The sequence below is a fragment of the Lissotriton helveticus genome, chromosome 4_1 (assembly GCF_964261635.1).
Source record: "Lissotriton helveticus chromosome 4_1, aLisHel1.1, whole genome shotgun sequence".
NCBI classification, from domain to species: domain Eukaryota; kingdom Metazoa; phylum Chordata; class Amphibia; order Caudata; family Salamandridae; genus Lissotriton; species Lissotriton helveticus.
The window spans coordinates 205843529-205870807 of record NC_136063.1 but is presented as its reverse complement, the minus strand read 5'-3'; the positions used below and the strand labels follow the sequence as shown (position 1 = coordinate 205870807).

The window sequence follows — 27279 nt, the reverse complement described above, 5'->3', positions numbered from 1 at the left end:
AACTACAATGCAGCTTTTGATCGATATTCAGTGTGGAGCACAACATCTTCACTATTTCGCTGTTAAAATGTTTTCCTCTGTCCGATTCCAAAGAGGCAGGCACCCCGAAGCGCGGTATCAACTCCCTGAGCAACAATTTAGCCACTGTGAGTGTATCGCACCTACGTGTAGGGTACGCTTCAACCCATCTGGAAAATACGCATACAATCACCAACACATACCGAAGGCGATTGACTCTTGGCATTTCGATAAAATCTAGTTGCATTCTATTGAAAGGCCCCCCCGACCTCCCAATGTGACTCAGTGTGACTGGTGTTCGTTTGCCTACGTTCAGTTGTTGGCAGGTAACACATCGCTTACATACTGATTCTGCTGCTATTCTGAATTTCGGGCAATACCAAGTCTGCCTAAAAACTCTCATCATAGCATCCCTTCCTAGATGTACTGGACCATGTATTTCCCTCGCCATGGGATTAGCTAATTCTTCAGGTAACACAGCTCTCCCATCTGCTGAAACCCAGAAATCCATTTCACTTCGCACACAACCTGCGGTTTCCCATGCCTTTTTCTCTGTTTCAGGTGCGTTCTCCTGCATTACCCTCAAATCTTCCCAGGAATCCACGGTCTCTAACATCATGCTTAATTCTGTCTTTTCTTCTGCACCTTCTATTTCCAGCTTAGAGAAAGAATAATTTTGTTCCGCACAATACCGTGCGACTTCATCAGCATATCTATTACCTTGTGACACAAAATCTGTATTCTTAGTATGTGCTACACACTTTACTACTGCGATGTCAACAGGACCTTGTAATGCTTCTATCAGCAATCGCACAAATTCTCCATTTCGAATGGGCGAACCAGAGGAAGTCATGTAACCCCTCTGAGACCACAACTGCCCGAAATCATGAACCACACCGAAACCATATTGGCTGTCCGTGTAGATGGTGACTCTCTTTCCATTTCCTGCTATGCAGGCACGAGTTAGGGCAATAATCTCTGCTACCTGTGCGGAATGTACTCCTTCCAGGCAAGCGGCTTCCACAACTCCAGTAATGGTACAAACAGCATAAGCTGCTCTCAACCGACCAGTATCGTCTCTTAAACATGAGCCATCAACAAAGTAAATTTCATCGGGGTCAGACAATGGCTCATCCACTATATCTGGTCTGGGTTTCGTGCATAGTTCAGTCACATCAAGGCAATCGTGGTCTTCACATCCTTCGCCTTCTATTACCGAAGGTAATGGCATCAAAGTAGCAGGATTCAAGACAGAGCATCTCCTGAGAGTCACGTTTTCTGCGGCAAGTATAACTTGCTCATAACGCGTGAGCCTGCTATTGGTCAGATGCTGCGTCTTCGTCCTGGTCATTAACAATTCAACTGAATGCGGTACATACACCACCGCTGGATGTCCCATTACAATACTTTCGCTCCTTTCAATGCTGACACCCGTTGCGGCAACGGATTTGAGACATCCGGGCAACGCTGCGGCTACTGGATCTAATGTAGCCGAAAAATATGCAACTGGTCTACGGGCATTACCGTGGGTCTGTGCCAAGACTGACAAAGCACATCCCTCTCTCTCACAGCAATAGAGTGAAAATGACTTTTCGTAATCTGGCATTCCCAGAGCCGGAGCACGACATAAATCGTCTCTCAGCTGTAAAAACGCCACCAGACATTCTTCATCCCATGGTACCGGATCACTCACCTCCTTGTGCGTCAGTTTCTGTAAGGGCTTTGCTTTCAGTGAAAAGTTAACTATCCACTGTCGGCAGTAACCCACCATTCCTAAGAACATTCTAACTTATCTCTGTGTTGTAGGCGCATTCATTTTCATTATCGCCTCAATCCTCTCTGGGGACACCTTACGTTTCCCTTTTTCTAACCTGTGCCCTAGATACTGTACTTCTGTCAGACAATACTGTAACTTACTCGGAGATACCTTATGTCCATTTTCAGCTAAATGATTCAGTAAGGCAATTGAATCTACTTTACAAGCTTCCTCTGTTTCTGACGCAACAAGTAGGTCATCTATGTACTGTACCAGAACCGAGTTCTGTGGCAGTACTAGATTCTCAAGATTCTTTTTCAACAACTGATTAAAGATGGATGGGCTGTCTGTGAATCCTTGTGGGATTCGACACCATGTTAAAACGCGATCTTCCATTTTAAACGCAAAAAGGTACCTGCTCTCTTCATCCAATGGGATTGAAAAGAAAGCCTGACAAAGATCTATCACTGTGAACCATTCTGCTTGACATGGTATTTGAAACAATATTACTGATGGATTCGGTACCACGGGACAACATGAAACGACTATGTTGTTAATTTTTCGTAAATCCTGAACTATCCTAAACTTCCCGCTAGGTTTCTGCAAACCCATAATCGGGGAGTTACAAGGACTGCCCACGATTTCCTTCAGTATTCCCTGCTGTATCATTGACTCGATCACAGGCTTTATTCCCGCAATCGTTTCCTGGGACAATTTGTATTGAGGCGTTCTTGGAAACTCAACATTTGGTTTTACCAGAATTTTTACCGGTTCTACCCCTTTAATCAATCCTATATCTTCTCCTGTGAAATCCCACACCTCTGACGCCACTGCATCTCTTAAGTCTTGTGGAAGATCTTCTACAGTCAGAGTAGGATATAGTTCTACACAGAATTTTGAATTGGCCACCTTAAAGGTAGCATCATCGTCGGTAGTCTGTACCTCCACTCCTTGTGGGGTGCAGTATATGGTGCAGTTCAATTTGCACAACAAATCCCTTCCTAACAGACATACCGGACTCGAGTCACAAACCACAAACTGATGTTCGTTCATGTGGTTTCCTATCTTCACAGACACTGGTTCTGTCAACGGACTGGTCATTCTTTTATTTGCAACTCCTACCACCTGAATTGTTTCCCCTGACATCGGCAAGTCTGGAACCACCGCTGATCTCAGAGTCGAACGAGTAGCCCCAGTATCCACTAAGAACGTAGTGGGACACCCTGCCACTTCTGCCTCAACAAATGGCCCTCTCTGATCCACTTCTAGAACTGCCCCGAGGGTACAGTCCTCTTCACTGCTCACCCGTTGTCCTGTCAGTGGATCAATGTAATAACATTTTTCTTCCTCAATAAACAGAGGCATTTGTTTAAAGACCTTTCCTCCAGCTGCTATCTTCGGTGGCTGTGGGAATTGGGCCCGTGGAGCCGAAGTCCCCCCTTTGGCCACCTTATTACTTGGGACTGTCACTTTTTGCACTGGGTCTTCTTGGACCTGCTCTTCTACTTCTAGCTCTCCATTTTCAGGGTTAAAGGGACACTCGCGTCGCCAATGCCCCACCTGATGACACAGATGACACTTTGTCGTTTTCTTTAAAGTGGCAAAGTCTATCCTAGGTCTCTGCCCTTCTTCATTATCTTTGCTCTGACCATTTGGTTTTCGTCCCATCCCCTGCTTCTGCTGGCCACCCTTCCCAGCGGACTGCATTTGCACCACCATCAATTTCTCCTTTAGATTCTTGGCTTTAGAATCTATCTCGTCACTGCAGTACCTCGCATAGCGTAAAATCTCATCTAGTGGTTTGTTCTGCCAACAGATTAAATGTTGCTGTATCATCAAACAAATATCAGGTCTCAACCCCAAGACAAACTTTGACACGAACTGCCCTATATCTTTGGGATCCATTACATCTAGTCCACTGTATTGCTTGAATGTTTTCAGCAATCTTTCATAAAACTCGTGAACTGTCTCCTTGGGTTCCTGCCTTGTTCGGTCTATTTTTACCCAATCTATATCCTGTGGTGGTACCTTATCTTTCAGCCATGCTATTACCCTTTCATACTTTCGCATGACAATCTCAGATGGTCCATTTGTTCGAGCATCCCTCAATGGTTCAGCATTTGGCCATTCGACACTAGTCTTACAAGGGGTCCATAGATCAGATGGGACCACGATGTCAAACAACGTGTTCAAATCTATCCACAGTACTTTCGAGATTTTAACGAACCTCTCTACCTGCTTATACCATTCGACTGGATTGTCCCGCAACTTCGGAAATGAGTTGGTAAATGCGGCTAAGTCTCCTCTACTCCAGGGCACATGTACATAATTTCCATTTGATATTTCTCGCAAAGGGAATGCCTCCATCTGCATTACCCTTCCCTCAGGGGTCATCACATTTGTACTTCGCCTAACTGTGCCCTTTTTCGACCACCTTTCTTCCCATTTATCCAGTTCTCTCCACACTCTTATCCCTGTTACCAACTCTCTTATGTGTGTTTTTAATCCAGTAGTTCTCTTCTCATCTAGATCTTGGTCTGCGTACTGTAATCTGTGGTTGCTCTGCAATGCCCTTGTCCTAGACAAATCCACGGCATACTTGTCTGCCAAATCAGTCAGTTTTTCATGAAACGCTCTAGCTTTCCTAGTAATATCCTTTGCCATGAACAATAACTCATCCTGTTCATACAATTCTATCCTTTCCAAAGGCAATGTTCCATCTATTATCTCATCAACATCTGATTTTAAACTGGTAACATCAAGCCTTTTTGCCTTAATTTCAGCTTTCAAGACACTCAATTTAGCTCCTCCATCCGCATCTCTCCCATCCCAGCTCCGAGATCTACGTTTAGGTATTGGTGAATTATAGGGAGTCCACCCCTGTTCCCATCTCTCTAAGTCCCATGCCTTTCCATCTTCTCGGGTGGGTGGTGAAACACTCCTTCATGCCTCCCAGCCTCTCTCTCTCCATCCTGGCTAGTTTCACGGGATAGAGGGTAAGAGGTTCTATTACTCCCTCTTTCTTCCCTACTTCCCTGTGATTCCTGATTATTCGAGGCGTGGCGGGACCTATCGCTGTTCTCCTTTCTCCAATGTTGAACGTCTTCCCCAAGTGTATGATGAAGGCACCTAAACCTATTCTGAAAAGCCCGTACCGCCTCATCTCCTCCGTTCCCCCAGAGACGGGACATTTCCTCACATTCTACAATCTTAGTATTTTGTTCCGGCTGTTCTCTCTGATTTGTAGGACATGCATCCCCTCTATTCTCTTGACTTTGGCCTTCCCGGCTCTGACTACTCTCGCTGGCCCCACAATGAGATACTGTCCCGTTTCCCCTGCTTTCCCACTCTGGTTCCGTTCTTGTCCTGTTACTCGGAGATACTATGGACCCGTCCCATTCCCTCAAATCAGCTCTTAACTCTGAAAAAGATCTTGGCCGCGGTCCCCTTAGATCCATTGGTCCTCTCGGACCTCCCTGTTCTGAATTGGGACCGACAGTTGTGTCTAATGGGGTGTTCCACGTTACCGAACCTGGTAATTGTTTCCATGCATTCGTCACATTATTCCTCCTTTCCATCTCAATCCTTTCCCTATCCAATTGCCTTTGTTGTTCCCCTCTATCTCTCTCAGAATTATAGATCGAAACTATGGGTCCTATGGTAACAGGCACTTGAAGAGCGTCTGGCAATCCCACAGACTCAACCCTTTCTGTGGTTGGCGTTTTCTGCACCACAAACCTTCCCACTACACTCTGTACAGTGTTGTTTGGAGGTGTTTCTCCGCCTTTGTTAGGTGTCCATTCCGATATAGGGAGTGGTGTATATCCCTCTATCTCATTCCCATCTTCCCTTGCGAGCCCTCTATCTTCTATCAATCCCACTCTCGGAGGTGGTCTATCCATTAACAATCTGTTTATCAGATTGTCCTCCGACTCGCTTTCCTCGTCTTCTTCCATGAGGTTTCCTCCTCCTGACACCTCCCTCATCGGATACATCTTCTCCACCTCAATAGTCTGTACCCTCCAACGCTTTTCCTCCTCATCCCATTTGGAATCTCGCACTGCCCTTACCGATCGCGTCAGCCTTTGTTGACGCCTGTTCAAATTTCGGTCGTGTGCAGCCTTAATCCATGCATTAAGTGCCTCAAACTGTGTTGGTCTAGGTAAGGGTTTCAATGAGGACATGGTTGCCTTTAGCCGATGTAACACCTCTAACTTAAACGTTCCATACTTCGGGAACTGCATTTCCTCATTTCCTTCCGTAAGCTTATTCCAAGCCCCAATCCACAATATCGTATGCAGCCCCACATTCGTTGCCATATAATGAGCTGGCGTACCCTCTGGGGGAGCCTCTTCCCCGTAATAATGTTCACTTCGTTTACGTTTAAAAATCTCTTTCAAACACTTAAAACACTTCATGATTTCTCTTTTCTCCGCGTTTGTTTACTTCCTGATGATATTCCACCAATCTCAGCGCCGTTCTCACTAACTGGCCTATCCGTACGCGGCTTTCCTCCGACGTCACTCTAGCCGCCCAACCAGAACGCGGCTCTAGCTAACGTCACACCAACCGCTCAATCAGAGCGCGGCTCTAGCCGACGTCACCCGTCCCCCTTCGCAGCAGTTCCCCTCCTTTCTCAGCTCGTCTCCTCGGTCATGCACGCATCCCATTCATACTCTGAAAAATGATTACTTCCGTCCAAGCGATCACCTTTCTTTGACTGTACGCCCACAGTCTTTCTGTAGTTGTCACCTTAACTTGGCGAAATGTCTTTCCGTTTACTTCCAGACAATCGCCTTCTCCGATAGGTTACTCACACGCAGTAACTTTCGACCAGCGTCCGTTACTCATACACTCACTCTTACACTCCCCCTATCTTGGATCCACGGCGGTCAATGGTACCTCGTGACCTCCGTACTATGGTCGACAACTACCCTGGATGTTCGATACACCCAAAACCACTTAAGCTCTGGCCTGAACTTAAGATTTCACCAGTTCACCCGTTTACCAGGTTACCAGTTTACCAGGTTGCGCGCGCTCACAACCTTCTCTCTTTCACACTACAGGCATTCAACTCCGCAAGACATTACAATACAAATACAACACAAAACACCGCAATCTGTTCACGCATGACCCTTTTTATACTCACTCTCCGATACTGCTGCTTTTCTCGCACCGTCTGCACCTTTCGGCACACGATTCTTCCGCTGCTCGTCTCTCGACGTCTCGGGCCTTGGGGTAAACTAACCTCTCTAGATTACCTTCCTCAAGAAGATAACCATCCTCACTCTGCTACCAACTGATAACGCGGGATTACTGGTTACTAATTATCTTACCAAATCCCATTTCCTGTCGACTGAATCGTTGGTACCTGTCTTGAGTAAAAGGTAATCTCGCAGTAAACAATCAATTTAAGAACTTACACCACTCTAAATGACCACTGACCAAAATTAAGTTTTAAAGATTTAATATAAAGTCAAAGATAACTGAAGATACAAACTTCTCAAAATGAGATTAAGAAGATAAATCGGTATCACTATGAACATGAACTTTTTGAATAATCTGAGTCTGAAAAACAGAATAATAAGTACAAGCTCGAAAACCATCAGGGTTGCTAAAATGGATACAAGTTGCAACCTCAAAGTCATTACAGAAAAGAAAAATTAAGGTTAGTCTGTCCCTACACTACACTAAATGACATCCCTACTTAACAAGATCTTTACCCTCTAGGTGTCAGCCGTGGTGATTTCCTAAGAAGATCACGCACTTCTCTTTGTCTCTTCTCTGATAATGGGTCTCTCCTGATCAGCCTATCTGCCTACCCATCCGCTTCCTTAGGCTCCCAAAATCATCTGCTCTGCCCTCCTCCCGGGTCACTTTCCCTAATACCAAATCACATTTCCAATAGAAACGCCCCTTGGGACGCCCCTCACGTGGTACATCTTTGCGCGGTAAAACTCCATGATGGTACTCTTGAAGACCCTCGTTATAGTTGACCTTGGTTCCCAGGCTCCTTCTTCCGTGCGCTGATACCCCCTGAAATTCCTGGAAACTCCTACAGGCCTGCGCAAGGCGCCACTGAACAAAGTCCCTTTCATTCGAGCTGATTAGGACCCTCGCACCTGCATACAGCTCGTCCTGCAGTGGGCCTCAAATTCCAGACTTCACCATATCTTAGGCCATAAAACACTCTCAGAGCTCCATACTGGACACCTCACGACCTCTCCTCTAACGAGCACATGACGATTTAAACTACATGACATTATCTGTTCTGGCCTACTTGATTTACATGCAGCAGGTTCCTGCACTCTTAAAACGTTAACTTGATTTAAACAGCAAACATTCTTAACTAGCATACGTTTCTAAAATAACACATCTATAAAGCATATACTTTTAACCCTAAGTTCAATAGTACATTTTGAAAGAACCATGTCAACTTTATCTCACATTATTTTAGCAGCACGTTCAGGTTTGCTGTGAATTGCCCTAAGGCCTACACAAAATACTGGAATCCAAAATTACATTTAATTCGGACATGACTCTTTTAACATGAGAGAACCATGAGGTTTTCACATATACTCCAACATTTCTACATTTAATCTCACACCGTTATAATTATGGTTACTCTACTTAACATTTTATACATTTCGCTATTGAATATAAAACACTCGTGTGCAAAACATGTTTAAACTAACTACGTGCTTGTAAATATGGCGTACTTATACATTTTTTCAAACTTGTGCTCTCTCAAGGACGTTGCTAAAAGTCCTTGTGTGCTGGGTGGAACTACCAGCAATCGCATTTCACTTCTGGAGACATGCGTTTCTCAAGCTGCTGATCTTGATGTTGGTACTTTACTATCACACCAAAGAACATATTTCCGCAGAAAAGTATGGAATTCAGATTCATATGAAGGAAAACAATATTGCTGATACTGCATTCCTTGGAGCATATGAAAGAAAAAAAATAACTATAACAGGGAACAAAAGATGACAGCTGTGTTCACAGGTTGCCTGATTATGGGGAAAATTGAGACAATTCATGTGTAAAAAAGCTAAACAAATGGGAACATCTGACAGTTGCCATAGCAAAAAGGTGACAATACCTGTCGTTCGATGTATGCATGGTAACATGTCCCCAAAGTATAATAGATGCCAAGGAAGAATGTGATGGAAAACTCAACAGACCTGCTCGATATCTCCGTTTGAATGGAGAGCGCCTATGGTTAGCAACATAAAAATCAACCTTCCTAGTTAATTAGATTGGAATAATTTAAAATCTTTGATCAGTAGCAACAAATCCTATGAAGTTCAATTTTGCCGCTTGTTTTTGTATGAAAATGAGAATGTACTCCAAAAGATTAAAATGTAAAAAACATTGTTTTTACAAAAGGCTTTTAAAGCCTCTTCGACAGCATTTCATTCCTTCTATGACAAAATATTGCAGGAGGCTTTTGAAGAGTTCGGCTGACTTTGATAAAAATTCATGTTTATGCCTCAACCTTTTGAAGATCTTCAGATCAAAAGCGTGCTGGTCTTTTGCAAATCCTCTGAAAAATATGAATTTCAACTCATCTCCTCCCGACCGTACTGGAAGGATGCTGCTTCCAAAGAAAGAAAAGAAGCTCCCTGACGAGGCAGAAGAGTGGCCAGAGAATATGATATGCTCAATAGCAGAGCTCCTGGGCCAGAAAGGCTCCACAGGGCGTGGGGCATTGAGGAGATGCTACTTACAAACAAGGGCTATCCTTTGAAACCAGGGGTAATTAACACAAGGAGAACAAAGGTTCCAGTGGCACAATATGCAAACACGTTGAAATACAACAAATGTAAGTACATCAATTAGAAATAATGAAAAAGAGATGAGACCACATAGTTTGCAAATATGAAACATTTCCTGCTTCAAAAATAGAGGAGGGAAGGGCTTGGTTCTCACACTGTGATAAATGAAGAGCAATCTGAAAATCATTATTAAAAAATTAAAAGTCCTCGAACTGTACTTGAAACCACTTAATCTCCCCACGCCTAAAACGAAACTGGTGCTCATGTAAAGCACTCGGATACCTGATATCTTCGGGTCTAGTTCGTGCTATATGAAACTCTTAAAACAAAAAACAAAAAGAAATGCCTTTGAGAACCCAAATTAAAAAAAATATACAAAAATGATTGGGAGAGATAGTTTGCTCTCTCATCTTACGAGTTTATGGATCCACACCCTGAGGGGAACCAATGAATTCACATTTAGTGATTTAAGCAGTCACCTCTATCTCCAAAAATGTTTTCCAAATCAAAGCTGACATATAAAAGATAATGACATTATGGTTTAACCGCTACCGCGCTACCGCGTTTTCCCGCTGTGCGCTGGAATTTCAAAAATGCGCAGTTTGTGACAAAGCCAGCTCGTCATCCGCGTAGCGCAGGTAACACCCACGACGAGCTGGTTTTGTCATCCGCACTGAAGGGGTTAAGCACAGATTATGGTTTAAGCACAGATTGTTAACATAAACTGAATGATATTTAGATACAGTGTAGCTGGGATGTGTCACTGGACAGACAGGTGAAAGGAACTTAGAAAATGTGAACATCATATTCACACTCAGGCCCCACGTTCAATTAAAAAGATGCACAGTGACCATCAAAGCTGTGTGCATGTGACACTTTTCATGTACACTTATACTTCCCTCATACAAAACCAGTGAAATTCAGCAGTTATAGTTACCTGAGCTAATTATAACTTACGCCCCTGCAGGGCACTGCTTATGACCTCACATATTACATCACTCTCGACATGGTTACTGACATCACTGATTACATCACTGATGACATCTCAAACAACATCTCTGATAAACTCATCCAGTGATTGTAAGTACTTTCTAAGAATTTATGATTGTTAAACATATATACTAACCTACTAAAACATTGCTATACTAGGTGCACTACTACTGAATGATACTGCTTCTAAAATATTATGAGAGAGGCTATGTGATTGTATGTATCCTTGTGTGTGGGTGTGTGAGTAGCTGTGTGGGTGAGTGAGTGGGTGGGTGCCTCAATGGCTATGTCAATGAATGACTGGGTGTGTAAGGGGCTGTATGGGTGAGTGAGTCTGTGTAAAAGGCTGTGTGGTTGAGTGAGCGGTAGTGCGATTGCTTGCATGGATGTGTGAATGGGTATGTAAGTGGTTGTGTGAGTGTGCATGAGTGTGTAGGTGTTTGTATGGGTGAGTGGCTGTGTTGAAAGACTGTATGGGTGAGTGAGTGGGTGTGTGAGTAGCTGTGTGGGTGAGTTAATTCTTGTGTGAGTGCCTCCATAGAGGAGTAAGGGGGTATGTGAGTACTGGTATGCGTCGGTAAATGGGTACATGAGTGGTTCTGTGGATGATTTAATCAGTGATGTCACTGACCATGTAATGAGTCATGTAATATGTAAGGTCATACTTCTTTTTGAAAAAAATGGCTGCCAATACTTCCTGGCTGAAGTTTTGGCATCCAATCAAATTTCAGTAGGATTTGGGGCTATATCTATATTTTTGAAACTTAATTATCTCTTAAACTATGGAACTGATTTACACGAAATCACAAAAAGGGTAAACAGACATAATACCGAGTCCAAAATATAGACCGGACAAAATATCGACTGGACAGAATATAGACATCAAAAATATCGTTTTTAAGGTAAGTAATGTAATATCGAATGTTAAAAATATAGATAGTTAAAATATCGAAGTATATAATATAGGTAATTAAAAATATCTAATTTTTAATAGTATCTAATTTTTATAATTTTTTTATGTTATTATATGTGTGAAAATTGTGTATTTATATTATAATTAATTTTAAAAAAATGAAATTTGTTGTTTTATTTTTGTACTTACCGGTTTGTAGATACAAACTCGATATTCTGTCATGATGCGTTTCGGTCACCTCTCGTGACCTTGATATATGAGAGGAGAGTGTGTGTGTGTATTATATATATATATATATATATATATATATATATATATATATATCCCAGCAGACTAAGCCAGATAACTTGTGGGCTGAAGAGGAAATCCATAAATCCTTTTGGTAGTCATGCACATTTTCAAACACTGTTCATTTTGTCGTCCTGTCCTGGACAGAAGCGGTCGCTCCCACCACCTCCTCCCTGACTTGGTATCGTACCTGCGAATCTCCTGCATTTGTAGCGCTTCTTGACCCGACTTTGTAGCGCTTCCTGAGTTCTCACTGCTTGTGTGCCATTTACTGTATTGTATTTAACTGTATTTGTAGCGCTTCTTGACCCATCTTTGTAGCGCTTCTTGACCTGACTGCGTGGCTGCACAATCCGATCGCTTAAGGGAACTTTGCTTTGAAAATAGTGCCAATCATCCTAGCGCTCGTGAGCCCTCCATTGCGCTTTATTTTCGCAAACCTCTGCTGCATTATTCCCACCCCACAAGCGGCATTACCCTGTCCTACCCTGCAGCATTTGTTCTGTTGCTGCCATTTTGATCTCGTTTGTTTGGCCGTCCACACACACCTTCCCCCCACCTCGCTCCCGCCTCCCAGCTGCACCTCCCACGCTCCGCCCCCTCCACTTTCCACTTAAGTCAGATGAACCAACGCGCAGCGTTCACGCGCTGCGGTCGCGCCAAAGGTAAGCCCGTCTACGCCCGTCCGCGCCAAGACCGCGCCCAGCGCCAGACCCCCTGGCCCCCGTACCACCTACCCCACCCGCATTACATACGACGCCTCCACCCTCTTAGCCCTAAACCGCGGCCGACTCCCCAACTGTGCCCAAGCCGCACCTGGACACACCCATGGACCATTCACATGCAACTCCTGCAAGTATGACGGCACCAAGACCAACTCCTCATCCACTAACACCAATCAGAGTTCTGACACCAACCACCTCAAATGCATCCTGATCAACACCCGCTCGGTCCACAGACACGCCATCGATCTTTGGAATCTACTAGACACCATCTCTCCGGACGTCGCCTTCCTAACAGAAACTAGGATGAACGCCTCCTCAGCCCCAGACATCACCATTGCCATCCCGGAAGGCTACAAGATCATCCGAAAAGACCGCACCTACCAAACAGGAGGAGGCATCGCTATCGTCCATAAGAATTCCATCCGCATCTCAACCAGCTCAGACGTCAACCTCGCTAGCGCCGAACACCTTCACTTCCAGATACACACCGACCCCAAAACCACACTCAGAGGCACCCTCCTCTACAGGCCACCAGGACCCCATGCACAATTCAGTGAAGACATTAATGACTTTATCACCCCACACGCCCTCCCCTCCGAGGACTACATTCTATTGGGCGACCTCAATTTTCACCTGGAAAAGAGCAACGACAGCAACACCACCACCCTTCTGGACAATCTCGCCAACCTCTGACTCAAACAACTTGTTAATACCCCCACACACTACGCAGGTCACACACTCGACCCTATCTTCACCTCCAGCAAACATATCTCCTTCAGTCACACCACAGCTCTCCATTGGACGGACCACAGCTGCGTTCACTTTGTCTACAAAAAGACCACAACCCACAACCATCCTCAACCTACTCTGCGAAGAAACTGGAACAAAATCACCATCGACCAGATCTCCTCATCGCTTCTTCAAAACCCCCCTGCCCACTCATCGAACCCCAACCAAGCAGACATTAACCTCACTCAATGGCTAACCAACAGCGCCGACAACCTAGCACCTTTGAAAAAACGTCAATTCAAACTAGGCAGCAAAAACGCCCCCTGGTTCAACGACGATCTTAAGAAATCCAAGAAACTCTGTCGCTCCCTTGAGAAGGCCTGGAAAAAAGACCCAAACACCAGCACCAGGGACGCCTTCAAAAACGCCACACGCATACACCACCAACTGATCCGGACTGCCAAGAAAGCCGCATTCAAAGACCGACTAGACAACAACGCCCACAACAGCAAGGAATTATTCAACATCGTCAAAGAGTTTACCAACCCCACTGCCAACTCCAACGACATCACTCCCTCTCAAACCCTTTGCGACTCCCTAGCTTCGTTCTTCCACGACAAAATTGCAGACATCCACAACAGCTTCGACAACCAACCCGGAGACCAACCCACCCAACCTTCTGCCGTACCTTCACCCCCCTTGAACACCCTTAATGACTGGAACACAATCTCCACTGATGACACCATCCACCTGATGAACTCCATCCACTCAGGATCCCCCACAGACCTATGCCCTCACCACATCTTCAACAAAGCAGACTCCATCATAGCACCACACCTCCGAGACGTCATCAACTGCTCCCTCAACTCCGCCACCTTCCCGGAAAGCTGGAAACACGCCGAACTCAGCGCCCTTCTGAAAAAACCCACAGCTGACCCCACCGAACTCAAAAACTACCGCCCCATCTCGCTCCTTCCATTCCCGGCCAAAGTCATCAAGAAAGCTGTCAACAACCAGCTCGCCGCCTTCCTCGAAACCAACAAATCCCTCGACTCCTCACAGTCCGGCTTCCGAGCCAAACACAGCACTGAGACTGCACTCATCGCAGCAACAGATGACATTCGAACTCTACTGGACAATGGAGACACAGTCGCCCTCATCCCCCTCGACCTCTCCGCAGCATTCGACACAGTCTGTCATAGCACCCTGCTACAACGCCTCAGAAACATCGGAATCCAAGGAAATGCACTGGAATGGATCACCTCGTTCCTTGCCGGAAGAACTCAGAGAGTCCGCCTCCCACCATTCAAGTCAGAGGCCGCTGAAGTCATTTGCGGCGTGCCACAAGGATCTTCACTCAGCCCCACCCTCTTCAACGTATACATGAGCCCCCTCGCGGCCATCGCACGCCAACACAACCTCAACATCATCTCCTACGCTGATGACACTCAACTGATCCTCTCACTCACCAAAGACCCTAACACCGCCAAAACCAACTTACATGAAGGAATGAAAGAAGTAGCCGAGTGGATGAAGCACAGCCGTCTGAAACTGAATTCAGACAAAACAGAAGTCCTTATCTTAGGTACCTCCCCCTCCTCCTGGGACGACTCTTGGTGGCCAGAGGCCCTTGGAAAAGCACCCATCCCGACGGACCACGCACGGAACCTGGGCGTCATCCTGGACTCCTCACTTTCGATGACCAAACAAGTCAACGCCGTTTCATCATCTTGCTTCAACATTCTTCGCATGCTCAAAAAAACATTTCGCTGGATCCCCACCGAAACTAGAAAAACGGTCACCCACGCACTGGTTACAAGCCGCCTGGACTACGGAAACACCCTATACGCCGGTACCACCGCAAAACTTCAGAAAAAACTCCAACGCATCCAAAACGCATCAGCCAGACTCATACTAGACATCCCGCGTAAAGACCACATCTCTGGTCACCTGAAAAACCTCCACTGGCTCCCCGTCAATAAGAGGATAACATTCCGCCTCCTCACCCACGCACACAAAGCACTTTACGAACTTGGACCCGAATGCCTCAACACATGACTTTCCTTCTACACCCCCTCCCGCCAGCTACGCTCTTCCAACCAAGCCCAAGCCCTTGCTGCTGTCCCTCGCATCAACAAAACCACCATGGGAGGAAGATTCTTCTCCTACCTGGTGGCTAAAACCTGGAACTCACTTCCCATTCACCTTCGCCTCACTCAGAACCACCTAGCATTCAGAAAGCAACTTAAAACCAATTCTGAGCATGGCTGCTCCTCTGAGCGCTCTGTGTGCCACAGCAAACCCTTCCACATGCAGGCATGAATCCTTGTTTTTTTTTTGCACCACACGAATAGAAGGTTGGTATCCTGTTATGGTGAAGGTGAGTCAGGCTTCTAGTCTTGGAGAAGGAGGCTGACACAGTCAGACCTTAACGGAACAGGGACCTTATCACCAGGGCTTTAAGAGGGATGAAAAAACTGGGGGGTCTCTCAAAGGGGCTTGGCCAATGTAATTGGGGGCGTGGCTTAAACACAAATAAGCTAGAAATCTGTGGTTAGCATAGTGTGTCGCCCGACTTGTATTTTGCTGTTTCTGTTATTGCATCCAGATATATGATACAAGTAACATCATACCTATAACAAGTCATGCCTATTGGCTTTGTCAATGGTTATTAGATGCCTAAGATAAATACGCAGCAACTATGGCTAATATTTAAAAAGCTTCCACTTAAAGCCCAGGTGACACCACGGCAATGTTGGTGCTCCTGAATTTCAAAAAGAGAAGGGAAATCCGAAGAGAAAATACATCTCTCTTTAAAGGATTTCCCTTCTTCTACATGACGTCATGCCGTAACTTGTCCGTTAGTGACAAGTGAGCAGTGTGAGCAGCGCACAGATCGATGTGTCTGCTTTCACTGCAGTCCGGGGAAAAAAACGGCCTGCCTGTGCCAGGGCACAAAACAGAGCCCGATGCTGTTTAGAGGCCCTCAGCACCAGTGAGACCCGGCCCACTTACAGCCCTGCTTATCTATATGTGCCTTACATTTTTTGGGCCAAAAGACAATTTTCTGTTGGGTAGATGACTGTGTTTTAGAGCCATTTAAACGATTGTGGGTGCAATTATTCTCTAAAGCCAATCCGAATGCTTCCTGCTAAACGGTGGACTACATCTGGAGCAGCATAAACAAGGATCTATGTTGCGCCATTGAAACATAGTTCATTTATTTTTAAACATTTTATGGTGTTGTTTATTTCTGTACTTCTTTTTATGTTTAGTCTTGTGATGTGTGTTTTCTTGCTAGCTTCATATTAAATATGTATAAACATACGCATATACAGAGTCTTCCAATAAGCCCTCTTCATTCATTGGTCACCGCAAGTGTCATTCACATTTTACTTTTGCCTACCACAACATAGGGCAGTGGGTCAGCCCACTTCATCCATTGGCTCTCATACACTGTGACTGAAGGAGTTTTGCCTGATCACATGTACAGTGGCGGAAGGAAAAGAGGCTAGGGAACCTCTGCTGCAGGGTCACTCCTTTACTTTAATATTTCTTACATGCGTGCCCGTTTTTTCGTATATTACGCACTTCTGGTATAAATAAATTAGTGAATAAATAATTTAAAAAAGTACAAAAGCACAACAGTCAAGGCCAGGCCTATTGGCTCTGCCAATGATTGTTAATTATAGAGGGATGTTGACTTCCTTTACTCTTACTATTTTCCTCTAAGTTGAAAGACACTTTGCTCTTATTCGACTCTCCCCCTTGTTATTTCTTTTTCAGTTTGTCATCACTGTCTTACGCCTTCTTCCCCATTCTTCTGTTCATTTTTTGTTGTGCTAACTATTGCCCTTCTGGACCTAAAACAAACAGCAAATTAAACATGAATAACATGGAGAAATGGGCCCAGTGGCAACTGCTGTTCCTGAAAAAAAAGACTAAATCCCAGGCATTTATATTTATAATATGCAGCAGCCCCTAGTGTCGTCTAGGAGGCTCTCTACTGGTATCCTACTAAGTGTCCTTTCTAAATTCCATCAGAGAATTACTATATGGGACAGATCACATAATCCTTCTGCCTCCCACTAGACACACATCACCCTGAATCCTTCTATCATCCACTGTCTCTCCCTAGATGTGCACCCTGGACACCCTTGCAGATATTCACAATGCGTATCACCACCCCTGCTCCCTTATCCTGAAATCTGCCAGCAACATGTGACACTTGAAGTGTACTGTGGGCCCTAAATCCACCCAACCCCAGATATTCTGCACAAATCAATATTTAAATGGCACAATTTAAGGTGTGGTTGCAGAGGAAAATTATATGGCTTTCATCCTGACGTCAAACATTTCAAACCAGATTACTGCAGATCTCAGAAACTGACCCTTTTTGCAGGAATCCAGTATTTCATAGGCAGAAAATGAGCATAGGTGGAAAAGAAAAGCGAACCAACGTTTTCCTGCATCATTGCCGTTTCACTATTGTAAAGGTTTAGGCAGTAGTAGGATTTTTAAATTCACAAAAACCTGTTCTGAACAGAGAGGCTCAGATTACACCTTTCATCTCTGAAATAAAACTGTCAGGTGCAAATCTGACACAACTAAAGCCTTTTATTACAAAACCACCATCAGTGAGCTAACCAAATGAAGCAAAGCCTATTTCAAGACTGCGGCTGGCAGACACTGCATCAATCCTCAGATTTCAGAGTTTGTGCTTCAGTTGTCAAATGCAATGCTATCAACCTCTTCTTCACCGAGACGATGTACAAAATCAATGCACAAAGGAAAAAAACCACAGAAGGCAAGCTTCTCTGTTCATTCTCACAGGATCCAGAAAAGCACCTATATCAACATCAGATCAGCACCAAACCACCTACAAAGCAGAAAAAAGCTGAAGACCCAGCTCTCAAAGGAGCACAACCCTGACCCGACAGCCTACCCTAGACCTTCTCCAACCGTGTTATCTTCCTGGAGACCAAGTACCCTCTTCAGTGCTCATTTGCCCTCAAGCTAAGGTCGCGCACTACAAATACCAACACATATGCATACTGAAAGGAAATAGGGCATAATCGCAGAGATGCCACCTGATTTCCTAAAAGAGATAGAAGATCATCTAGGAGTGCAAATATGATGACCAGCTAGGAGTAAGATAAAACCCAACGTTGATCAGGGTATGTATTCAAAAACAAGGGAACCTGCAACCAAACTGCAAAGAGTGAGGGTGTAAGGAACACCAACAATTTAGGAGGAGTTGCCTCCTCATTTCTACCCAGCATGGGGATTTATTCCTGTTCTTGATAGGCATACGTCCCCTTCTTCTTCCTGGATAGAAAGGGAAATTTAATAAGCAAAACTGAGTATATTGGTGCTCACCAAATTCCCTTAGCATTATGGAGCCCCTACTCCACACCCCTGGATACAGATGTACCCCCGTTAAAACACATTATTGGGGTAATAGTATGCTTGAGTATATAGATGCATGAGTGTAAATTACATTGAGTGACTTTGGGTGTGAAATGTCTTTATGAATCGAGGACCAAAGTATTTTATTTAAAACAAGATATGCAGCTGGAATGTAAACTGGCATCTCTAACATTACCAAGAGTTGTTACATACAGCATTCCAGGAGAGTATCCGATTTCTACAACTGAATACCTAATATATCAGATTATAGCATAAATTCAGCAAGAGCAGTAAGGATCTGATCTGCAAGGACACATAAATGCACCATCTTTGCTGAGGCAACCACTTTCACCGACTATCCACCAGGCCCACAGGTGGAGAGTGTACTTCATAAAATGGATAATACATCATTCTTTCAAATTTGTCATTTTGCTGATGGAACTACCTGCAATTTAATGCGTTATAAATTGGGCAGTTTCCTTCTCTATTTTTCCAGTTGAAATTCTTTCGAAGGCGAAGCAGAAAAGTAGCCGGTGTCCTGCAGGCGCATTATACTAAGCTCATCAATCTGTCACCAAAATCCTTGTCCAGTTGTGAATCAATGCCCATCTAAATCAGGACATAGGAAAATTGGAACCGCTTTGTAATAAACAGAAATCCTGTATCTGCCAACTGATAACTTGCCCTTTTAAAATTAATAACAGGCAGTACTCACCAAGGAAGCGGCAGCTTTAGAACATTGATTTCCGTGTTAAACTTCCTTTTTAGGTCTCGCCTACGCAGCGCGCATGCGCTGCATAGGAGAGGACCTCATGCCGTCGATAAGCTTTTCTCCCCAAAAAGGTGCAAGCATTGCATTGCTTTCTATTGCAACGCGTGCACGTTTGGCGATCTACTCGTGGGAGCGAGCGGCTGGAAGCAATTATTGCGGCGCCAGCCACTCCCTCCCGTGAGTGAATCGCGCAGGCCCCCTCCTCTGTCCCCCCCCCTGCTGCCAGGCTCCATCTCATAAGAAGAGGGGCACATCTCGTCCTGCTGCTGGCGCGAGGCGTGAGCGCCTCCACACCTTCTGCAGCGCGAGTTTGGGATCATTAAGCCAGCCCAACAGCACATTTTTGAAGTGCTTGCTGCTTATATATATATTTGTACTGGCTGTGCTTTTAAATTCTGGTCATGCCGCTAAAAGAACCGGTCACGTGACAACCCTTGTTTTATTTCATTTCGCTGCCGAGATTTCAGCCACTCGCGGTTCTTTTTACTTGCGCACTTTACTTTAACCATGTTAAAAGTAAAGCGCGGGTGCCACGATTCGACCAAAAGTAAAGAAATACTTTTTTTTAATTTCTTTACTTTTGTGCAATTGCGGCACCGGCGCTTTACTTTAACATGGTTAAATGTAAAGCACCGGTGCCGTGATTGCATTAAAGTAAAGAAAAAAACCAAAACATGTATTACTTTACTTTTGCTATAAACGCGGCACCCACGCTTTACTTTCACCATGTTAAAAGTAAAGCGTGGGTGCCGCGATTGTCGTAAGTCTTCTCTCCCAACAGCTCTCTTTTCTCATTGTTCTGGACTTTCACAGGCCCTCTGCCTCCAGCTGATAAGGCCACTCAAAGTTCTCAAAATCTCACTTGCTTCCACCTTTTCCAAGATAAAAACTGCCGACCCGGGCCCCAACCCCCCTCAGGTCAAGCCTTCCTTGCTTTAAAGAGCCAGGCTCCGACAACTGTCACTTTGGCATCTGTAGTATCGAAGTTGTAACTCCCTTGTCTTTGTTACCATTTTCATTAGTGGTGTGTGTTTTGTGTGTTTTCTTTTGCTTCTGGGCGTGATAGAGTTTTGACTGTAATATTTACTTAGTTACAACATGAACTATTCCGCCACTGATGTACATAGCAGGAGCTCTGGTTAAAGACTGACTTCAGGTTTATGTCGTGACTTCACAGGCGGTTTATACTGTGACATCACAGGTGTTTACACTGTGACATCACAGGCGTTTATCCTGTGTGTGACATCCGAGTTTCTTGCGACGTCAGAGTCGTTTATCCTGTATGCGACATCCTAGTTTTTTTGTGACGTCAGAGGCGTTTGTGACATTACCAGCGTTTAAACTGTATGCGACATCCGAGTTTCTTGGGACATCAGTGGCGTTTGTGAGATCACAGGCGTTTATACTGTGACATCACAAGCTATTGTGACGTCAGAGGCGTTTGTGACACCCCTGGCTTTGTTGATGTTTGAAGCTATTTAGGCATCAGAGGCCACTGTGACGTCACAGGTGGTTTTGACTTGTCTTACCCGTCGTTCTGCTGAACAAATGCGCCTTTGGGTGCAAGACAGAGCCGGAGACCCTGCGCGGTCTGTGGCGGAAGCCCCTGCCGGTTGTCCTCGGGGCTGCCATCCAGTTCATCCTAATGCCCTTCTGGGGGTTTCTCTTGACCCAGGTTTGTCAGCTGCCCCGGGCCTTGGCTTTCGGCTTTGTTCTGACTTGCACCTGCCCGGGCGGGGGAGGGGGATATCTGTACGCCCTGCTCCTGGACAGAGACATCACCCTGGCCATTTCCACGACCTGCTCTTTAACAGTGCTGTCTCTATTCGCGATGCCTATCAATTCCTATGTGTACAGAAGGGTTTTAGTTTTGTCTACTTCATTGCATATCCCCCTGGTAAAAATGATGGCGACTCTCCTATCAATTGCAACACCAATATCAGTCGGAGTAATAATTAAGCAAAGAGGCCCCAAGTATGCGCAGTACCTCAAACGCATCATTAGACCTCTCACTTCTCTGCTTGTGGTTCTTGCCATCTACCTTGGAGTTCAGATGGGCTCTCACTTTTTGACAGGGGTGCACCGGGACTTGCTCCTGATTGGGCTTTTGATCCCTCTTTTTGGACTTTTACTTGGCCACTGCTTTTCATCCAGACTTTTTAAGCTGCATGGTCCAGTCAGCAAAACAGTGGCCATTGAGAGCGGAGTGCAAAATGCCTTTCTGGCCCTGGCTGTCATACAGCTTTCTTTCCCACCAGCCGAAGCGGATATGATGTCAGTCGCCCCCTTCGTCGTAGCCTTGAGTGCTGCTGGTGAGATGTTACTGATTGTACTGGTGTATAACGCCAGAAAGAAAAGCGCAAGACTGGACAGAATAAAACAATCTCGTCCATCTATCTCATTTTGTTTTTTAATGTCTGTGCTTAATCAAACTGTGCAGGAGGTTTTATTCATTTTACCAAAAGGCCATGTTTTTTGTGCTTTAGTTTTGCTTTTAACTTCCGGGAAGGAAGAATGTTTTAACTCTAAATATTGTACTACCCCAAACTTTAAAATCTGAATGGCTGATTTATTCTCATAATGCTAAATTTAACAGCATATGCCTGCCGATACCATTGCTTCAGTATAATTTTGTTTGTGGTTTGCACGCAAGCTTTTTTTCCGAACTTTTCAAAACATATATATCTTTTTATGATTCTGATGGGAATTCCTTTTGACCAGTTAGGGAAGGTTTATGCTGAATGCTGTTGCTAGTATATCGTTTTCTGGACATTTATTGGAATGGTATAGGGTGAGGTATGTACGGCACCAGCTAATTATCTATTCTGGGGTTAGTTATATATTGATTGCAGTAAACACTTGGTATTAAGAGTTTTCGGTTAGAAATGAGAATTACATTCGTATAACCATTGTGTACTGCACGCAATATTTCTGGCCCTCCTGCCAAGGAGTGCTAACGAGAGCAGGGACTGCTTTGCTGTGGATGCCTGATTTTTAGGTTTGATCTCTGGCGAACGAAAAGTATTAGGGAATATTTGACGTAGCAGGGGGCATCACAGGACTCTCCTTAGCTTCCCACTTCCTCCCCTTTCTGTCAATCAGTGCTTTTTTTAGATAACGCCAAGCCACCTTTGGGTATTCGTTGCGCTTTAGAAATCCTAATAACATAACATAACAGTCTATTGGATCTAGAGGCAAAACAAGTGACAACGGCAAACTTGCTGCGCACCATACGTGTTTTCAGTATGAATCATCAGCTGACCGGGCTCTGAGAGACCCCATAATAGCCTGCTTATACAGGAGCTGTAAGGGAAACAGAACCACCTTCTCAGCAAATGTGGTTTCAGGCCTACAGAAAATGCCGCATTTGTGCTCGATTGGTCCAACAACCTAAAAGTACATTTCTAAATTTAACAAGCATTGGCATAGCCAATAGGTCTCGCCTTTGGGAACTTATAAGTGTGTAGCCATGCAACAGTTATTTGTTGCACCAAGAATATTGTGCTGGATAACTAAACAATTATAAGGTCCCAAAGGCGAGAGCTATTGGCTATGCCAATGCTTGTTCTATTTTGCATTTATAGATTATTTCTGTAGGTGCAGTAAATGTAAATGTAAATGTCATGGTATTTATAGAGCGCACTGTCACCAGACGGTCACCTTGCGGTGTCGCCTATTCGGCTTCCTGGCGCTGATACTCATACCGCTGTGGAACCCCTCCTGGCTTTCCCTGTGAAGTGTCCACTCCTGGGCACCCCCAGGGTGAAGCCAGGCATCCTTAGCGCTGTTGGGCCTGTGTGGAGGCTAAGCAAGCTATTGCCCAGAGTTGCAGCGTGGGGCCCGTGATTAGAATAGGCACCGAGGCGAGTATTAACAGGTCCGAGGAAATTGAGCCCGAGACCCCGCCGAGGCGGGAATCGAACTCTGGTCCCCTGGCCAGAACTCTGCATCAGGGTCTGCCGCTCTAACCATTGAGCCACACTGTCGAAATAAGGTCCTTTGAAAGGCAATCATGGCACAAAAATAGGACAAACTAGGACAATAAAAGAAGGTAGTTGTAATAATGGTGCCAACATCGTTGACGGCGACCTTGAAAACTGTGCACACCAGACTCCAAAAGGAAGGAGATGTTCTGTAACGGTAATATTGTTTTAGGAGGTTAGCTTTCTAATTCCAAGTAAGAACATATCTAATTAATAACTTGCCTATATTTAATGCTTCGCACTGCAATTTTTCTATCTGTAAATAACCAGTGTTATATTACCCCATTTAATGATACTAACGTTATCAACCTTGGAAGGCGGCAGGTGGAGTTCGCCTTACCTGGATTCAATCTCCTGAAAAGCAGATCACAGAAGTTATTGGTGTCTTCTTGTGTGCTGCTTAAGCACACAAATTAGGGATGCTTCGATAGCAAAGAGTTCCTATAATTGTAGGCAACAATTTATACAGCATCCGATTCACAAAATATTTTGCACACCCAAGTGTCAATGAAGTGACAGAAAATGAATATGAAGATAAAAATTTAACATAATGGGTAATTAAATCCGAATTTGTGTATTTTTCCACCTGAAAATGTTATTTACTTCTTCAAAAATCCCCATCGAAGGTGGATTTTCAACAGTGTTAACTATAGAATGAGGGTTGGGAAACATTGATGTTTACAGTGATTGGACATTATGAATATATTGATCACCTTCTAAGTCTTAACATCATGGGTATTACAACTATTTCAATGTGTGTGGCTACCCTAATTGCACTGGTAAACCTGTTTATAAAAGAGGTCTGCGTAAGTGTACAACTGAGGTGGGAAATGCCCTCTTAAACCACCATATTTTCAGGATGTCTAAAGGAAAGAATCACGACCAGCACCCTTGCTTGTCTTGCAGACAAGCTAAGAAGTGTAACAAGCATTTGCAATGCAATAGGTCTCGCATTAGGAAAGTTTGAGCTATTGGTCTTGTAAATGACAATTTTTTTATTCATGTGTTGGTTTTGAAAATAGCTAAATTAATAGCTTTGTCATTTACAATGCCAATAGTTATAACTTTTGCAAATGTGACACCTATAGCATTTGTAATGCAACATGTTTTGTATTTACGTCACTTAGATGTATTGATATTACAAATAACAATGGCTTTTAATTTTTTTAAATAATTAATACCTAATAAAAGTGATTGTAATTTATAATGGCAATAGCTTAAACTTTTGTAAATAACTTTTGTGAGGATTATGTTCAGTGTATTTTATTGTGACGAAAATCCAAGAACAGAAGTGAAATATTAACATCGTTTTGTGACATTTGTAATAAAGCTTGAAACATTGAGAGAACATATTTGAACCAGTTGATGTTGAATGGTTGCACAGATTGATGCTATGATGGCGCAAAGTGATGTTGTGGTGGCGACGAGTGATGCGGTGGCGTTCAGTGATGTTGTGGTAGCGCATAGTGATGTCGTGGTGCCCATTAGTGAGTGATGCTGTGGTGGCCCTGAGTGATGCTGTGGAGGCCGTGAGTGATGCTGTGGAGGCCGTGAGTGATGCTGTGGAGGCCGTGAGTGATGCTGTGGAGGCCGTGAGTGATGCTGTGGAGGCCGTGAGTGATGCTGTGGAGGCCGTGAGTGATGCTGTGGAGGCCGTGAGTGATGCTGTGGAGGCCGTGAGTGATGCTGTGGAGGCCGTGAGTGATGCTGTGGAGGCCGTGAGTGATGCTGTGGAGACCGTGAGTGATGCTGTGGAGACCGTGAGTGATGCTGTGGAGGCCGTGAGTGATGCTGTGGAGGCCGTGAGTGATGCTGTGGAGGCCCTGAGTGATGCTGTGGAGGCCGTGAGTGATGCTGTGGAGGCCGTGAGTGATGCTGTGGAGGCCGTGAGTGATGCTGTGGAGGCCGTGAGTGATGCTGTGGAGACCGTGAGTGATGCTGTGGAGACCGTGAGTGATGCTGTGGAGGCCCTCAGTGATGCTGTGGAGGCCCTGAGTGATGCTGTGGAGGCCCTGAGTGATGCTGTGGAGGCCCTGAGTGATGGATGCTGTGGTGGCGCAGAATGATGCTGTGGTAGCGCATAGTGATGCTGTGGTGTTCCAAAGTGATGCTGTAGTGTTCCAGAGTGATGCTGTGGTGTTCCAGAGTGATGCTGTGTTGGTGCTGAGTGATGCTGTGGAGGTGCTGAGTGGTGCTGTGGTGGTGCTTAGTGGTGCTGTGGTGGTGCTGAGTGATGATGTGGTGGCGATGAGTGATGATGTGGTGGCGCTGAGTGATGCTGTGGTGGTGCTGAGTGGTGCTGTGGTGGTGCTGAGTGGTGCTGTGGTGGTGCTGAGTGGTGCTGTGGTGGTGCTGAGTGGTGCTGTGGTTGTGCTGAGTGATAATGTGGTGGTGCTGAGTGATAATGTGGTGGTGCTGAGTGATGCTGGGGTAGCGCTGAAAGATGTGGTGGTGCTGAGTGGTGCTGTGGTGGTGCTGAGTGGTGCTGTGGTGGTGCTGAGTGGTGCTGTGGTTGTGCTGAGTGATAATGTGGTGGTGCTGAGTGATGCTGGGGTGAGACACTGAGTGATGCTGTGGTGGTGCTGAGTGGTGCTGTGGTGATGCTGATGTGGTGCTGAGTGATGCTGTGGTGGTGCTGAGTGGCGCTGTGGTGGTGCTGAGTGATAATGTGGTGGTGCTGAGTGATAATGTGGTGGTGCTGGGTGATAATGTGGTGGTGCTGGGTGATAATGTGGTGGTGCTGAGTGATAATGTGGTGGTGCTGAGTGGTGCTGTGGTGGTGCTGAGTGATGCTGGGGTGGTGCTGAGTGATAATGTGGTGGTGCTGAGTGATGATGTGGTGGTGCTGAGTGATGATGTGGTGGCGCTGAGTGATGATGTGGTGGCGCTGAGTGATGATGTGGTGGCGCTGAGTGATGATGTGGTGGCGCTGAGTGATGATGTGGTGGCTCTGAGTGATGATGTGGTGGCGCTGAGTGATGATGTGGTGGCGCTGAGTGATGATGTGGTGGCGCTGAGTGATGCTGTGGTGGTGCTGAGTGATGCTGTTGTGGTGCTGAGTGATGCTGTGGTGGTGCTGAGTGGTGCTGTGGTGGTGCTTAAGAAGGAAGGGGTATGCAGTGAGCTTGAGTATGGCGATCGAAGCAGGCAGAGCGAGGGCTAGGAGGGTGCAATGAGGGTTGGACAGGGACAGAAAGGACTAAAGCGGGTGCAGTTAGAGCTGAGGCGTGCTAGTGCAGAGATCTGTCTAGAGGTCGCAGTGAAGGATTCAGTGAGTTCTGGAGGTGAGTGTGTTGCAGCGAGAGGCTTACTGAGTGCTGGAGAGTGAGCGTTGTTGCAGTGAGCACTGTAGTGACAGCTGGTAGTGGTAGGTGTCACAGTGAGGGTTTTATGAGTGGTGGAGTGGGAGCGTGTTGCAGGAAGGGTTGTAGTGAGTTGCGGAGTGGGAGTGTCATGGAGTGAGTGGTTTAGTGAGTGCAGGAGGTTGAGAGTGTTGCAGCGAGGGGTTAGAGAGTGCTGGAGCGGCAGGGTGTTGCAGTGATGGTTTTAGTGAGCACTGATGTGGGAGTCTGGTGCAGTGAGGGTTGTAATTAGTGAAATTGCATTTTAGTGAGGGTTCCAGTGTGTATGCTGGGTTCTAGTGTATGCTGGAGTGGGAGGATGTTGCAGTGAGGGTTGTAGTGAGGACTTGAGTGGGAGAGTGCTGCAGTGAGGGAGTTAGTGAGTGGTAGGGCGTTGCAGTGAGGGCTCTAGTGAATGCTGGAGTGGGAGGACGCTGTAGTGAGGGCTGTAGTGAGGACTTGAGTGGGAGTGTGCTGCAGTGAGGGAGTTAGTGATTGGTGGAGTGGTAGGACGTTGCAGTGAGGCTTCTAGTGAATGCTGGAGTGGAAGGATGTTACAGTGAGGGCTGTGGTG

At 45.4% G+C, this 27279-nt stretch overlaps 2 protein-coding genes across 2 annotated transcripts in view; one reads left to right on the top strand and one right to left on the bottom strand.

Annotated features, from left to right (window-relative positions):
- Nucleotides 1–27279, bottom strand: part of TRAPPC9 (trafficking protein particle complex subunit 9) — a 2424721-nt gene that overhangs the window by 1200135 nt on the left and 1197307 nt on the right. The window lies entirely within an intron of this gene.
- Nucleotides 20907–21941, top strand: LOC144826807 (sodium/bile acid cotransporter 5-like; the record flags this gene model as incomplete). Its single annotated transcript, XM_078685304.1, has 1 exon — nucleotides 20907–21941. A coding segment is annotated over one exon (1035 nt), but the record flags the coding sequence as incomplete, so codon positions are not given.